Source organism: Ricinus communis, chromosome 4, assembly GCF_019578655.1.
Source record: "Ricinus communis isolate WT05 ecotype wild-type chromosome 4, ASM1957865v1, whole genome shotgun sequence".
Taxonomy (NCBI): domain Eukaryota; kingdom Viridiplantae; phylum Streptophyta; class Magnoliopsida; order Malpighiales; family Euphorbiaceae; genus Ricinus; species Ricinus communis.
In genome coordinates, this window is record NC_063259.1 from 27,855,616 (window position 1) to 27,872,513 (window position 16,898).

At 32.7% G+C, this 16,898-nt stretch overlaps 2 protein-coding genes across 3 annotated transcripts; both read right to left on the reverse strand.

Moving 5' to 3' along the window:
* Window positions 1–1,731: 1,731 nt before the first annotated feature.
* On the reverse strand, window positions 1,732–7,448 carry LOC8269237 (serine/threonine-protein kinase RIO1-like). 2 transcript variants are annotated; one of them, XM_002511142.4, is made up of 13 exons: window positions 7,002–7,448; window positions 6,790–6,918; window positions 6,600–6,692; window positions 6,370–6,449; window positions 5,229–5,342; window positions 4,883–4,956; window positions 4,340–4,416; window positions 3,944–4,027; window positions 3,602–3,694; window positions 3,380–3,487; window positions 3,232–3,300; window positions 2,418–2,583; window positions 1,732–2,336 (listed from the first exon to the last, which is right to left on the reverse strand). In XM_002511142.4, the coding sequence occupies exons 1-13, from the start codon at window positions 7,239–7,241 to the stop codon at window positions 2,101–2,103; spliced, it is 1,563 nt and encodes a 520-aa protein (XP_002511188.3). In that variant the 5' UTR covers window positions 7,242–7,448; the 3' UTR covers window positions 1,732–2,100. The 2 variants fall into 2 exon arrangements, with proteins under 2 accessions (XP_002511188.3, XP_048228780.1); XM_048372823.1 differs by having other exon boundaries at window positions 1,732–2,583; window positions 7,002–7,447.
* A 1,884-nt stretch (window positions 7,449–9,332) lies between these two features.
* LOC8269235 (F-box protein At1g67340) lies at window positions 9,333–10,899 on the reverse strand. Its single transcript, XM_002511140.4, has 3 exons — window positions 10,599–10,899; window positions 10,324–10,486; window positions 9,333–10,230 (listed from the first exon to the last, which is right to left on the reverse strand). Exons 1-3 carry the CDS (start codon window positions 10,748–10,750, stop codon window positions 9,496–9,498), a joined length of 1,050 nt encoding a protein of 349 aa, XP_002511186.1. The 5' UTR covers window positions 10,751–10,899; the 3' UTR covers window positions 9,333–9,495.
* Window positions 10,900–16,898: the final 5,999 nt, after the last annotated feature.

Here is a 16,898-nt window from a genome sequence, read left to right on the forward strand (position 1 = left end):
TTTCTTTTTTCTTTTTCTCTTTATCTATTTATTTACTTATTTATTTTTAAAGAAACTTACTAAAATGTGCGAATGATTTTCTGTTAAATATTGGCAAGAGGGCAAAATACATTCCTAAAACTCAAAGTTGAAAATTAGCCAAATAGATATTTATACTTTTCAAATTTGACTATTTAATTATTTTAATATTTTAATTTTTAGTTTAACTTAACAAAGACTTGAACTTGCTTTCTTATAATATTTTAATACTTTTGATATTTGTCTTCTTTCAATAAGTTCAAATATATTTATTATAATACTTTTAACACTTTTGATATGTGTTTCCGTTCAATAAATTCAAATGTATTACATAAAGTGCTTAAATATTATTAAAAATTAAAATTAAGGTATATATTAGGTTAGATTTATAGTTAAAGGTGTTTAGATATTAAAAAAAAATAAAATTCATGTGTTTGTTAGGTTAAATCAAAAGTTAAAATATTAAACTGACTAATTGATATAAATCTAGAGATATAAATATGTATGTACTTCCTATTTGATGCGTTACCTAACAATAACATTATCCTTTTGAAGAGTTTTCAATTGCAGATGATTTTATTAATAAATATTATTTATTTTAACATATAAAAGATTTTAACTAATTCATATCATAAAGCAATTACTTGAGAAGCACATTTATAAGAAATAACGCGATGCAGGAAAGCTCATTTTTGCCCTTGAACTTTTAATTCATCTCTTGTTAGACCGAAAATGATATTTCCCAACCAAATAAGTCACAACTTATAATACAGCACTAGGGAATAATAGAGCGACAAAAGGGTAGTGTGGCCACAGGAATGATGAGAGTTGGTATACACGTCTTCCCTCTTCCATTTGCACATGAGAATAAATGAACAGTAAGAGAAAACATTGACGCGGCAAAGATGACAATGGTGAAAGACTTGCATTATAAGAAAAAAATAAAAGAATAAGTTTCAAAAAACAAGACCCAACTCATTGATTGTTCCTTTTATTTTAAATTGTAACAATTTGATAACTAAAGTATTTCTAGTTTGATATTTCTTCTATTTTAGTAGAAGTTAGAAAACAATTCTATTCATAAAAAAAATCATAAATCATAAAATAATAAACTTTTTAACTACATCTGTTAGATTTAATGTACTTAAATATCACAAGTTTAGGGGACACGAGTTAAAAATTGAAGGACTAAGGCGAATTTTTGTCCGCAATTGATGCAATCGAAGATTAGGAACTAATTGATCTTGGACGGAAACCTCACGGGCCAATTTCAGCCTCAGCCACTTACGAATTGTCGTCGAATATTTTCCACGCGACAACAATTTTCTAAATAAAAACAAAAAACAGGGCAGGGCAATGGTCGGATATGAATTATCTGAGTGTGACATCTGATAAGATCACATTTGAACTTTCGGTCCCACGGCATGCTTTTTCTTTTTGTTTTCTTTTGCACTCTAGTAGTTGTTTTGATGGACCATTATGCTGTCATGTATCTTCACCGTCAAAATTCAATCGGTTGGTACAAAAGTAAACAACTGGAAATGCTAAAGTAAGAAACAAAGAAAATGGATACTGCATTCTCACCAGCATTTCCCTATACGAAGTTGGCTACCATCTAATTTAGTAGGCAGACTTTAGTCTCCTTTGTGTCTCACTAAATAGAACTAAAGCAAAAAAAAAATAAAATAAAGCAGCAGCAGGTGGAGTTATACAGACATGGAAACAAACGAAGTATACTACATACAACCAAGTTCAAACAGAATGCGCAGAATAAACCAAACAGGGGCTTGCAACCGTTAAATAGAGATGAACTTATGCTCTTACATTTACATAACTAACCCTGTCTACCCCCACAATAAAAACACAAAACAGGTTTTTTTTTAAAAAGAAAAAAACATTGCTAGCTTGGGTCTCAAAATTGCTTCTTTCCTCATTCTGCTATATTGCAGTGGCTGAAGAAACAGGGCTTTCCCCTCAAAAATAATAACTGGCCTTTATCACGTTCGAAAAACTAACTTGCTTTTTATCCACCTCACTTTTGTACATTAACTGCAGGGTCAATACGTTATAGCAAGATAAATTTTACCTGGTCTTCTTGGCTTTGGCCAATTTCTTCTTTCTTTTCTTTACAGCCTTGGGAACTTTAGTTTTCCGGGCTTCTCTCTTCTCTTCTTTTACTTTCTTTTTGTTCTCTTTTCTAGCAGCTCTTTTATCAACAAGATCCTTTTTCTCAACATCAGTCGAAGAATCACTCTCATCTGACTCATTTGAGTCATCTTCATCTTCATCCTCATCCTCATCCTCATCTTCATCTTCATCTGCACAATCCTCAGATTCTTTTTCATGAGAGTTAGAACTGCGATCATTACTGACAGAAGACTCTAATGCAGAGTTCAGACCTTCCTTTTGGTCTCTTTCGGCTGTGGAAGATTGAACTTTAGAAAGAGCCTCCTTTAGTCCAGTAATGGTTCGATAGTACATATCATCTGTATCCTTGCCACTTGTTATCCGTATAACATCTTCCTCAACATGCTTGACATGATCTAATGTTTTTGGAATGTATGACTGGAGCACCAAAACAACAAACAATTCCCATAATTACAGCTTTCCTCAAATATCTAATGGCATGTTTGGTTACTCTTGGAATAGAAATGGGCGTTTAGATGGAAGTCCAAATCCCAAGAATCCAATTCCAAGTTTACTTTGACATAACTACATAGAACTTACTGCTAATCCTACAAATTAGACTTATGAACAGATGTAATCTTAATATAAATTCAAGTCACTCAGACATACTAACTAAGAAGAGATTTAAAAATAAAAAAAAAAGATTTCTTTATGAACCAAATGAAAAAGAAAATAGAATCCCATTCCAAGAACTGCATAAGATTCCCAATTCCACAGCCAACCAACATGGCCTCGGTCTATTATAAAGTCATCTCCATATCTTCACAAATTGGTATTATAGTTTAATTTTCAACATTGCAAATATAATAAATCCCAATCCTCCAAAAACCAAAAGAAATTCTCAAGCTTGAATAATTTTCATCTCCCCAAGCCGGCGAACTGCAGAATTTTTCATCTCAAACATGTTCATCATTTAGTTTTTACTGTAAGCATAAAGTTACAATATAAGAAACACATGCCACTCCCTAACATATCTCACAAGTAATACAAAATTAAAACCAAGTCAATCTAAAGGGTGAAAAGTACCTGCACAAATACAGAGTCTGCAATCTCATCCTCTGCAGTAATGTCTCTGGTCAAAATTCTTTGTTGAACCTGAATAAGCTGCCAATAGTCAGATGACAGATACCAGAAAGGATTCAGGAAAACGGCGAGCACAGGCAAGGCCACAAACCTCTTCCAAATAACTATCAACAGTCTCATCAGTAATAGTTGGATCAACTATGAAATCAAATAGCTCTCGAATAGTCATGACAGCTACGCCATGTTTCTTAAAGAAATCCTGCATGCCATCCATCCCTAATTAACTTGGAGTGTTCATAACAAAACTTGTTTTCTTTTTTAAGTAAAACGTGAAAGCCAAATGACAACCATCCATCTTGAAGAAAGTACTTACAGACACATGAACGCAATCTTCCCGTAGGAAATCTAGTGCGCGCGGGTGGTCGAGATCAACTGCTTGAGACACATCAATTATATACAAGTGACCCTGCAAACATGAAGAGCAACTCAGATTGTACATTCACATTTCCAAATGTGATCAATCTAACATATCTGAGTTACACATTGGTCCAATCTTAACACATCCGCAGTTACACATTGGTCCAATCCAACATCTTCAGTTAACAACCCTTCCTCGAAGAGGAAGTTTATCTTGCATCTTTTGTCTTGGAAATTGATCAAAACTTGACTTTAGGTAAACATATTATGTGTTTGGCAATGAAGATTGGACATTCACCTCAAAATAGAGTATGTTATATTCACTGAGGTCCCCATGTACCAGTTTGCACTTCTGATATAAGGTCCGCATTGCAATAATCATCTGAAAAGGACATTTAAAAGGTTAAGCAAAAGAAAATTATCATTTCAATCATTATTTTCTTTTCCCCATTATAGTGCAATAATGGAAGCATAGGATGTTACTCCATGAACCATATCTTTTCCAATAAAAGTTTTCTTTAGACTCCTCCTGCCTAATTCCCAAGGTATAGAACCCTAAAGACTAAAATTTTTAGGAGGTTCAACTTTACATGCCTGAGTTACCATAGACTAGTTATGAACAAATGTGCTTCTATATTTAACTAAACTAAATAAATCAATGACAAAATAAAAAGAATCAGGAGCCCGAACACACCTCTACATAGCCTTCACGTAACTTGTCCAGAGATAAGGCAGCATCCTTGAGTCGAGGTGCAGCCCAACCAGCCTTTCCTATAGCAAATATTGTTACCAAAGGAAAAGTTAAATATATAATGGACTCTAAACTATTCGCTGAAAGAAAAAAATGAAATAGATACAAAAGAAAATACATGCGAAAATATATAAGTAAAAGGAAATGCATGAGATAGAGAGAGGAGAGCAAGAACGAAAAGAAATATATATAAAGAATGTATAAAGTAAATTTTAAACGATTGCCTTAAGGTTAAAAACATAAAAATAAATAAATAAATAAAACCCTCCATCGGACTGTATATTATGAATAATAGGCTAAGCAACAACACTTAAAAATGAGAGTTTAATGGATGTGATATGCCTAAAACTACAAGATCCAGATGAAGATGTCGTAAAAGCTAAAAACTGTGCATATCAAGACAAGTACAAGCACACCCAGCAATCCAGGCACATATACACTCATCTCAAAAGAAAGAAAGAAAGAAAAAGGAATTAAAGGTGATACCTATAAATTCCATGACCAGAACATGAAGTCTCAAAAGATATGGAATAGGGCACCTAATTCCTGCTGCCTTAAGTCTGCAATTCATAATACAAAAGAATTCCTATCATATTAATGCAAGGGTGAAGGAAAATATAAGATTCGAAATTTATATATAAAGTATCATATCCTTCCACTAGATTACAAGAAGAAATTCCAATTAATAACCAATATAATTTAGGATTCCACCCTTATATAATAGGCATAGCCAACTGCAAGAAGATGACTTGAAGGAGGAATTCTGAAACTGTGCATTGCCATGAACAAGTAGCATGAAAATGTCCCACGCAAAATAAAATGATGTTCTTACCTCAATAGATTCCTCATTTCTTTTTCAGCCCATGTCTTTACCATTTTCCTTGGATTGTGCTTGCAGTATCCATGTCTAAAACGATAGTCACCTTGTACATACCGATCACGGTCCCTATTAGTTTTACAAAGCACAAACTAAATTGCATGAAAATGCTGTGGGTAAAATATAACATATGGAACCAATTATGTGGACAAAGAAGAAGTCAAGGAAAACAAAATTCAAAAAATCAATAAATTTAGAATCTTGGTCTAGTATTTACTAATTCAATATTTTCTGTAGTTTACAGATTCTCTGGAACATTAGTTAAGATTTCTTTAGGAGTCTCTAATTTCATTTTATTTTGTTTTGAGTCTGCTTGTTGGTTTAGGATAAATATTATTTCTTATTCTAATTCGAGGTCAAACCCTTTAAAGATTACATTACTTTTATGAGCCTAAAGTCTTTAGGTGTACAATTATTTTAGAGTATAAGCACCTAGGCTTGTAATAGATTTTATTTTTCAGTGTCGAGTATTCAGATTTCAGTTTAGTAAAATTATGGTAGATTTGATATTCCAACTTGTGTGATTCAATTCTATCCTTAGGTGTGACAACTTAGGATCCTTAGGTGTGATGTTCAACAACTTCTAAGTATGATCCTTAGAAGACTTTCTATCTTTTCTTTGTTCTTTCCCTACAATCAAATTTTAAAGCATCTTATCTGCAAATCTCAGATAGAAATTCTGATAGCTTCCGCAAATTATTTGTAGGATAGGACAGATTAACCTAAATCTGTCCTACATTAACCAATTACAAGTTAATTGAGCGGGAAGAAAACATTCAAGGAATTATGCAATGAAAACGAATAAAATTGTCTATGGCACAACATTCAGCATCCTAACTTGACTGATTTAGTCCTATATCCATATCTGGATCTCAGTAGCAGAAGTCGATAATGCATACATAGTTTAGAGACTAAAGAACTCGAAATTTTTTGCAAACAGAATGAATTGAAAAATGAGTGCAGATAAATTCTCAAAATTAGCATGGACATGTTAATGTTTTCCCACACATAGAACTATTCGCATCAAAATATTAAATGCTTATATTTCCAAATGCAACCTCAGTTATGAGCATTTGTAAAACATTGTTGGACTTACTTAAAAACCAGAATTGAAGTTTTGTACACTTTGATAGCAAGCTCCTGACTATCAGATTTTGTTGCATGATACACATTAGCCTGTTAAAGAGCAAACCGAAAAAAATTTCAGAAATCAGATAAGAATAACATTTAGTTCATATATGCCGCCTTCATAGTAGTTAATATTGGAGCATAAAGTTTTCATAAGGACAGATTATAGAGGGATATCAAAGTAGTGAAGTGGTACACCTCTTTGCCAGTAGATATGCAGCCGTTAATGTCGTGAAATACACAGCGATTCAGCATTTTAAACAAAACCATACGAGTTCTAGGATCAATAGCCTGTAAAAGATAACAAAATAATGAATTATAAATATATAATAAAACGCAATCTCATGAAAAAACTAAGGTTAGAAAGGCTTCGAGTAAAATTGATTACCTGCTCAACAGTTGCACGATCAGCCTTCTCAGTAGTTTTAGTTTTACCAATAGCCATACCTCTCACACTATCTCTGATTGCAGTAGTAACAGAATTTGACATTCCAACATTAACTCTTCCTTCCCATTCCTGCACCGTAAAATTCATTAAAATTAACAAACAAGCATACATAGAGAGACAACGACAAATTGTTAGGAGCTGTTGATAATTACCTCTAAAGGAGAAGCACGGATGTGATGAGAGAATTTCTGGTTTCGGTTAGACAGAGGTTGCAATGTAGATGAATTAGGTCTAGAGTGAACGCCTCCATGTGCATTTGGACGCCTTGAGTTCAGCGTTATAGCTCCATCTACTGCTTCCTCCTCGTCTTTTGAGTCTAACCAATCCAGCGCTTCTCCAATTTCACTGTCCGATGACCACGAAACTTCGTCCTCTTCCGTTGCTATAGACATAATTGCTAGCTTGATTGTTTGGAGGTAGGGTTTAGATGATTGTGAAAACTAGGGTTTTTCAGTGAAGGAAACCGTTTGCAGGAGAAGAAAATAAATACGGTTCATTTCGCCACGAAAGCTGCCACGTCGGAATTTAATCTAGGATTTCCCAATAAAAAATTTATTAACCTATGCTCCATACGAGCTACTGTCTCGTTGCTTGACCAAAAAGAAAACTTGCTATTCTCTTTTCTGAAAAAGAAACTAAATACAAGGCCTATACTTGTAGGGCCCATGGGTCACACGTAATAAATCAGGAAGTCTCCTTTGCGGTGGTTCCAGTAAGGGCGATAGTGCTTTTACTAGTTAATCCTGACCGTATCTATTGGGCTGTTGGAACCGACTCCAACTTTTTCCAGTTGTGGGCCTATCCACAAATCAAAGCGACTTTTTCAAAAATACCCGTAGCCCTTTTCTGTGGTGTCAAAAGTTTTTACGTTTTTTACTTTCCTTCAAAATACAGTAATTTTTAGGTCTCCGTTAAATGGCCTTTTCTTTTGGAAAATAGTATTTATCTCGAAACATTTATTCAAGATGATATTTTCTTATTATATATTTTTTGAATTAATGTATTATTAAAATATTTAATATATATTTAATTGTCTTTTGCAATAGAAATTTTAAAATAATTATAGATTGTGATCTACATAATTTAGTATCATGTATTTATTTTAAAATCAAACATTAGATAGTATGTAACCAAATAATAAAATATCAAAAAAATAGTATTAGTTTGATAAATTTTATACGTATTTTTATTAAATCTGTTTTTAATTTAAATTTAGTATATTTAATTTAATGACATTTTATTTATAAATTTATCTTATTAAATTCATAAAATTACTAATAATTAAGGTCGAATTTAATTACATTTTCAAATGCTTAAATCTATAATATATATATACTTTTATTATGATGATACAAATATTATTGATTTATAATAATTTATTACTGTATTAGATTTTACGTCTAAACTAAACACATTATTTCATCTGCAAATAATTTTATTTATAGGTTCATTTATAAATGAAATTAAAACTAGAAAAAGATATTAGTGTACTTAAATATTTGTTTCCTTTAGCTAACTTTTGATTTACATTTTGAAATCATAATACCGGAGCACTTCATATACTTTGTCATTGGAGGTGCAATGGTAGCCCTCCCCTGCTATCACTAAAATATATAATCAACTTTGAAATTTCTTCTACTTTGGATGGTTAAAACAGAATGAGAGGATCGAGATGCGGTTGTTTGTTGATTGGTTGACCAATTGAGAAGGGGGAATCGGCCAATTAATGTGTTAGGGAGGAGTGATTATCGGCAGCCGTCTTAATTATTCTTAATTAAAGTCGCATTAGCGGGTCCCCTAAGAAAATCGCGTGGTTGTCGCTTAGCCGTATTATCTTAGATCTTTACTTTTCTTTTTCCCCAGTCCTCTTGCTGTTGGCTTTTGAAAACAACTATGGCTAGGGTCCATTTCTTTGTCACCCCTGCCCTTCACGACAATTATATAGCTAATAGTCGAGAGTGACCTGTGTTTCAATACAAAACCGTCGTCATGAGTCCCAAACTCCAAACCCAATTCTTACCCATTAGTGGTTTGAAGAGGAATGTTGTTCATTATCATGAGTCACATTCATGCGTGACATTTAAATAGTTGCAACAAGCTTTTATATATGTGCTGAAACAAACTTGTCCCTTAAATAACAATTAAATTATGAATACCGACAAATGTGTTTATCATTTCAGATAAAAAATAAATTAAGTCAATGTTCAAAGTTAATTTTACAGAAGTTTTGACTATTTTTAATGTACTATTGTACTAAATTATTAAATGATAGGTGACATGGCGTGCATTTTATATTTTATAACCATATTGACTGTTTTTCTTGAAGGTTTAATTAGTTTAGTTACTGATAATTCTCTGTTTCGTTTATTCATCATGAATCCTTAGGCCTGTTTCCTGGAAATAAAAGATTAAACAAAAAAAACTATAATTGATGTAATTAAGTATAAACTAATTAGCAACAACAAACGCAAAAAAATAAAATCTCTCGCAACTTGTACCACAATATCTGGTATAAATTGGTACTTCAAAGCAATTTCCAAAACCTTCTCTTATATATACAAAAGAGAAAAATAATAAAACATAATAAATAAGAACATTACCTTAATTTTCCACATCAAACAGTAACATCAAAAGTAATCACTATCATCAAACAATTTCACGTTCTTCAATCTCCACCATTGCTCCAATCTCATTATCATGACCGTCATCCTCCACAACTAGCCACTGCTCCAGTGGCACGCATTCCATCTTATGTCTCAACTTCCAATCCAACGCTTGACATCCCCGCGAGCAATAATTCACCGTGCCACAAACCGAACACCTGCGAAACTCGTGCGGTCTTGTCTCGGGCCGCCCACACCCACTGTGCGAGCACAACCTCAAACCCGGCCCCAGTAATCCGCGCCCCGACTCGAACCACTCACTCAAAAACCGGTTCGCAGGGTGAACTTCCCTAGCCGGCACATTACATCCAAAGTCACTTAACAATGGACATCCTGCGCTTTCCATAACCTCGCAGGAAGCGTATTGTCGGTGGTGTTGGTTATGCGGTTGCCACGTCAGCATGGACCGTAAAGATGACGCGAGCTCCCGCGCGTTGGCTTGGACTAAGAGCCGGCGTCCCTCAGCGATGTTTTGTGCAACACCGTAACCGTCTTGGAGACAATGGCCTAGCTCCCGAAGAGCATCGATGTGACCTAGGACCGCCGCTCGAGCACATAGAGATACACCGGCTCGAAGATCTTTGTCGATTTTAGAGCCACCACTGCCGTTGAATTGCATAACGGCGAGAGAGTATAGAGCCGGTGCGTGAGATTTAATAGCGGCCTTAGCCATTAAAGACGCTCCAACTCCTCGGTTTTGTAAGCAATAAAATCGGATCTATAACAGCGAAAAAGAAAACTGTTACCATAAAGTTTTAGTCTTTTAAAGAGAAATATAGAGGGAGATTTGATATGTACAATATATACTGACCATTCCTAGAGTATAAGAAGCTTCAGTGTTGCCGGCGTTAATGCAGAGTTTGAGAAACCGATGAGCGGAGTCTGACCAGTTTTTGGCTTTGACAGCAAACGTTTGAGGTCCGGCTTTTGATAAAACTACAGGCTGAAGAGCTAACCGATTCAATCTCTTGCATCTGTTATTGAATATGATAAAATGATGTATAAGCATTATTCAAGAAATTAAACATTCAAAAGTAAGAACGAGAATGGTAGACCGTAAACAAGCACGTATATAGACAAACATACGTGAATAGAATGTTAATGAAATCGGAAGGGCAAGAAGCGGAGGAGCTGAGCTTAGAGAGGATGCAGACCACAATATCATCAGGTAGTTCATCGAATAGATCGGATTTTTCAGGGGTTCTGCGTGAAGTTTTCTGCCTTTTTCTTTGATACATCTTGAATCAGTGTTTGCCTGCTGGTTGTTCTATTGTCAGCTATATTTAACTTCTCATATTCTCAGTCTATACTGTCCCCTCTGAAGCTTGCTGGCTGTTCTTTTGTTGGCTATACATTTAGAGAGAAAAAGAAGTTTTGAGTTGTGTATATATATATATATATATATATGTATACACACAGAGAGAGGAGAAGTGGGGGACCTACTATACAAAGGTGAAATAAATAAATAAATAAATAAAACTAAACTATGGGATCTCAAGTAATCAAAATATGAGAGGTGCAATATAGCAATTTCCGGTGGCGTTTTTAGCTGGTTTCTTATCCTTGGCCTGATTTAGATAGATAAAAATATGGTCAAAGTGGCCCTATGCATAGAGTTGTGGGAAAAGACAAATCGAGTGCTAAAGATAGGTTTGATGGGCTTGGGGTTATTATTTTGTGGCTTGCTTTGCTTTGCTTTCCTGAGCAATAGATATTCCTCGTTTTCAATTTCAAAAAACAACTGGAGGAACAATATAAAGGTCTGGTCACACCTCTGATCTCTGGAATCAAAAGATGACACAGGAAAAACAGAATTCCTTATTTTACCTCTACAGACGACGCCAAGCTTCTCTTTAGCTGTGGATAATTGAAACTGTTTTGTTTTTCAAATTCTTCCAACAAGATAGAAAAGCATCGTTTCATGGTTAATTAATATAAATAATTTATTTCTATATTTGAGTGTAAAAACATTATTTTGATGTATTTTATTTGGAAACTGAGAGTTGCTATTACTTTTTGTTGCGTTTATTTAAACTAACACATAATTTTTATCTTTAATCTTTATTTTCATTTTTATTTTAAAAAGAAAAAAAAAATCAATCATACAATTTTTAGTTAAATCACACGATAAGAATAAATGAGAATTGAATTTGTGGCATCAAACAGAAAATAAGCAGACAGAGAACAAGAGCTCTTAAATTGCATATATTATATAATTCCAGGTTTTCTTTTCATATATATCATAACAATCACTAATGACTTGCTTAATACTATTTATAAACTAGGAGACACATTTTCTGCACAATCTCAGCAGACAGTCTTGTGACATAATCACAAATTATTTGATAATCCATACTATAATCATCAAGCTTCTTGGTTTCTGATATTCTTTCTGAATATAGAGTATACATAGTCTTCTTGCGGACGTTTCTTGCCCTTATTAATTATATGGTTTCAATTTCTTTATTCCACTCCGACATATATACTTTAGTATTGCCTCTGCTTTGTCTCTATTTATTATTGATAATTGATGTCACCTCCATCTGATGGTAGTATACTACTCTTCTTGGTAAGTCTGGATTACTATATGCCCTAATAATAAAAATAATCCAAGACTTTTCCACTTTTTGTAATTTTAATTAAAATTTTAAATTTGATTGCGAATTGGAATAATCAATAAAATTATTATCTAAACTATATATAGATCATATATTCATGAGAGATGATCCTAAATAATAATATTTTTAATAATCAACATGTATTTTGCACCTATGTGATTTGCTTTGTTTCAATTTATGAAAGATATTCAAACTTCATTTGTGATATTCTAATAGCAGAGTGTTGTAGAGATTACACGTACTTTACGCTATAAAAATTCTATACTTCTGCAAAATAGGGCATGAAAATATATGTTTATATAACTTTTTAATGAATTAATAAAAAAAAAAATAGATTAAGACTGTTATGTTTGGTTTAATCTATAAAAAAAAATATTTTATCTGAGGAAAAAAATTATGAGAAATAAAATAAAATAGAAATTGAACTAGATATTTTGGTGTTATGATCACTAATAGATAACCAATAGACGTACCAAAGTTTCTCAACAGGACTGCCATAGCTAAAATCTAGTTTGATTAATTGTTAGGCCAGGAACAACATTGAAAACGTGCAGTTTGTCCAGTTGTCCTACATATTAAGACCTAACCTAAACATCAGTACATGTTTTTCATGTCTAGTATATGCACCATTATCACATTTCCAAAATGTTCATTATTGTAAGAAGCTTAAAGGCTCATATTGCTCCATGTAGAGTATATTAAATTAATCCCAGCTTCAATCGTAGGAGTTAATCCATCAGCAGTTTAATTACTTGAAAACAGGAAGTGCAGACAATATTTAGATTGTTACAAGGAATTCAATTGCTTAATGAAAAGAGGAAACAAGTCAAGGTGGGAAACCAATGGCAAGGCTTTTCCATCTTTCACATCTGTACGCATAGTGCAAGTTGTGAGTACAGTTACACACACACCTTGCAAGTTGCAAGGTTATCAGAGTTTAGCTAGTTTTGCAAATCAAGTTAGCCCTAGCCAGATATAATTTTTGGTACGTAGGGACATTCTTAAGAAATCATAATAATAATAATAATAATAGTTAGCAAAGTAAATATCGGCCACTTCTCGAACTGGATAAGGGCAATGTTATTGTTTGTTGGATAAGTTTGAGGGGAGATGTGGAGTTGGTGGAACACAAATCCTTTTCATTATCATTATTTTTTTTATTTTATTTTTTATAGAAAAAAGAAAAGATGAATTAAATTTTTTTGGGTTTGGTAGGAAATGGGAATTGTGTTGCTGCCTTAATGCCATTTGTGCCGTAAGGCTAACTTTCAAACTATATATCTCATTCACCTTTTTTTTTTTTTTTTTTTACTTTTAATTATTAATAATTAAGGTTGTGATAGTTTCAAGTTTATGAAGAAACCGGCTGGTAAAGAGAGAGAGAGAGAGAGAGAAAAAAAAAAAAAAAAAAAAAAGAGATTTAAACAGAGAATGATGTAAAAGCATTGCCTTTTCTGGTATTGTAAGATACACTTCCTTGCTAGAGGACAAATTAAATAGATTGTTTGAATTATGTGCTCACCTCTTCAAATGCTGCAAGCTAGCATGTATGTATCAATTAACATAATTATATATGGCTGGGTTCGAATTTGGCCATCTTGCAATCTCACTTTCTATCAAGGTTTTGAAGGGTTTTTATTTTTTATTTTTTAAAGATGATCAAGGCTTGAATTTCTTCTTTTGATTTTTAGATATATTGATGGACCACGCTATTGCATAAAGAACAATGCCAAAAAATTAATTAACCATAAAAGTAAACAGACCATATGATCCAACTCTTCTGTAACATTCTAAAATATATCAAAATAATAGGAAATAAATTGGGTTATTTTTTGTTTTTCGCTATTTAAATAGTTAACCAATGTTTAGGTCCTTTTTGTAAAAAAATATTTAGTGAAATTATAACTCTCGCCTTTAATTCTAAATTGATCTCACCTCATTATTATACTAACACAACGGTTAAATCTTACATGAAAGATTGGGAGCAAATGAGATTAGCACCAAAACTAACTCTAATGATTTCAATTGTGTGGTTGGGTATACAAAAGCTGAGCAAGAGGTGGCATGTCCCAGAATATCATTACGATGGCACATACGTATATCTTATATGTCTGCATCATATTTAACCATTACAGGAACCTTAACTTTGATTCATATAATAAATTATTTAAAAGTAGGGTAAGCCAAATAATCATTGAGTAATTTTACTATAACCTAATCCGTTCATCTATGTTAATTATTTAGTGGAAATGCAATGCAACTAATTTTCTAGGCTCAAATTGAACTCTTTCCTACTATTCCAAGTTTATTTTTTTGCATACCCTTTGTAATTAAGGTTGTTTTTCTTTTTCTCCTTCAAAAGTTTTACAAATTTTTCTATATTTATTAATCGTAGCCTCTTCTAATAATAATAATAATAATAATAAAAGAATACTTTTCGTTCAACCGGTTCCAAGCCATAGAAATACATATGAAGCCATTTGCTTCTTTAGAAAGTTGATTAGCCAAAATCCTGAGCAATATTTATTGCATATGTAACTTACTACTTAGTGTAATATATATATATATATATATATATTTGAAACAACTACTCAGTGTATAATTATATGTTATTGTTGCGTACTTGTTACTTAAAACTTCTATAATAATATTCAGTTCCAGCAGACAACAGTATCTAATTAATTAATTAATGAACCCAAATAGTACTTAATTAACTATGATCTTAATTAATTATATAATTAACACTAAGATCAATGTCTGCCAGTTTTATATTATTTTAATTGCATGATTATCACTTTTCTTTTTTCCTTTTGAAAATAATTGCATGATTGTAACTGATTAAATATAATAATAATAATAAGGAAAATATCAGACTTGAAGAAAATAATGGGCAATGCCTTGTTCATGGTAATTGCCCCATTCTTTTTTTCAAGGTTGCTACAAAGCGTGACATCGATTGGCCATCATCACAAGCAAAGCTAGGTTGCTTCAAAGATCAAAGTGGCATAAATTCTTATATAATCTGCATGCATTAGTCGTCACCTTTGTGTGCACTGTAGCATCCATAAAATAATAGCTAAATAATAGTAATCATTTTTTTTAAATAATTATTATCTTTTTAGTTTATCAGACTTGGAATTAGTATTCTGAATTAATAATAATTCACTATCTTTTCTTGAAATTGTTGTCTAGTTGGAAAATAAGACTATTAATTTATAGAAATTAAGTTACATATAAAAAAAGAAGATAAGACTCTGACTCTGATTTCTATTTCTATTACAACTGCCTGAATTAAATTATTGTAGATCTTCTTTATAATTCTCTACTCCAATAACAAATTAAATAATAATAATGATTAGTGTTGCCAGCCATTGAAAATGTATACCAGCAAAAATAAAATAAACTTTATTTTTGTTAGATAGGATGTCTATATGGAAGACTTGAATTTCTGCTACAGAATTTCTATTAGTCTCCAAGAACTGGTCAATAATGCAGAAAGGGTGAGGAGCTTAGCTTGTTGACCTCGCAACTGAAGCAAAAGAATGATAATGACAATGGGTACTCGTGGAAAACTGTAGTGATGGATCATGACCCCACGTCCTTGTGTTTCAATATTCATACATAAATAGGCTTGCCACCTTAAAGAAGAAGATGGTGTCATCGCCTATATCAGGGTGGCATGTGCATACAAGTGATTACGGAACTTCTGGTGGGTATAATTACAGCACTAACACCATGATTCGGATGCATGCCTAATTATGAGCAGGAAAAAGGCAAGCTTAAGAACCACAACATAAAAGATGTATAAGAGGCATAAAATTATTTTCAAAGGATGCTCACTGTTTCAAGAATTCCCATATATATCCAATCACCTTTTATTGTTGTTGTTGGGCATGAGACCGGGAATGGATTCTATTACACAGTGAAAGAAAGGAAACCATTTATGCTTCCCTTTTTCAATGGAATCATCTCTTTTCTAAAAGAGTTTGGGAATACATTTGCTTCTGCCTCCTTTTGATTGGTATAGTTACAGCAATAATTTTGTATGGTAAGACTTCCCTACTACGAATGTACACAGCAGAACAAATAGGTAAATAACCGCATGTGATTTGAGTTCTTTTTATGATTGACTCATATTTAATTATTTTATTATCAACAAACGTCTGCTATTCTCCTACGGGCTTGGTGTATAAATATACAAGTACATTTAATAATGTAGTAGGCATGTATTTTTTTCCATTATTCTTTTAACTTCTTATGTACGAGAGACTTTTCCAGTGTATGCCCCATTCTTAATATTGGGATAAAGTTTACTTTTGATCTCTTTTTTCCTTAAGATGTCATGAGTTCGATGTTGAAGTTTCACTTGTATACTTCCTATTTTGTTTTAGTCAATAAGTAATTGAATATCTATATGATAATTCCAGTTAAATCATGTCATATCAAAAAATGTATTGACAAAGCCTCCAAAATTATATGACATGCACAAGTGGTAACAGGCTAAGTGGCTAATGGCTTCTTCCCAATAAAAAGGCATCTTAGTTTCGAACTCAGTGTTGTATAATGCATTGATCCCAGGGAAGGTCACATCCCTGGTTGCTCAACGTTTCACTCAACCTGAAGAAAATGTCCCCAAATAAATGATGCTCAATTAAATGGAATCTAAAAAATCTTGATTTGAAGCTGTCTTACTTAATTAATTAGGAAAATCTTGAAAGAGAATATCCAATTATAGAAGTTTTAGAAAAAGACAATTGATTAAGTTTTT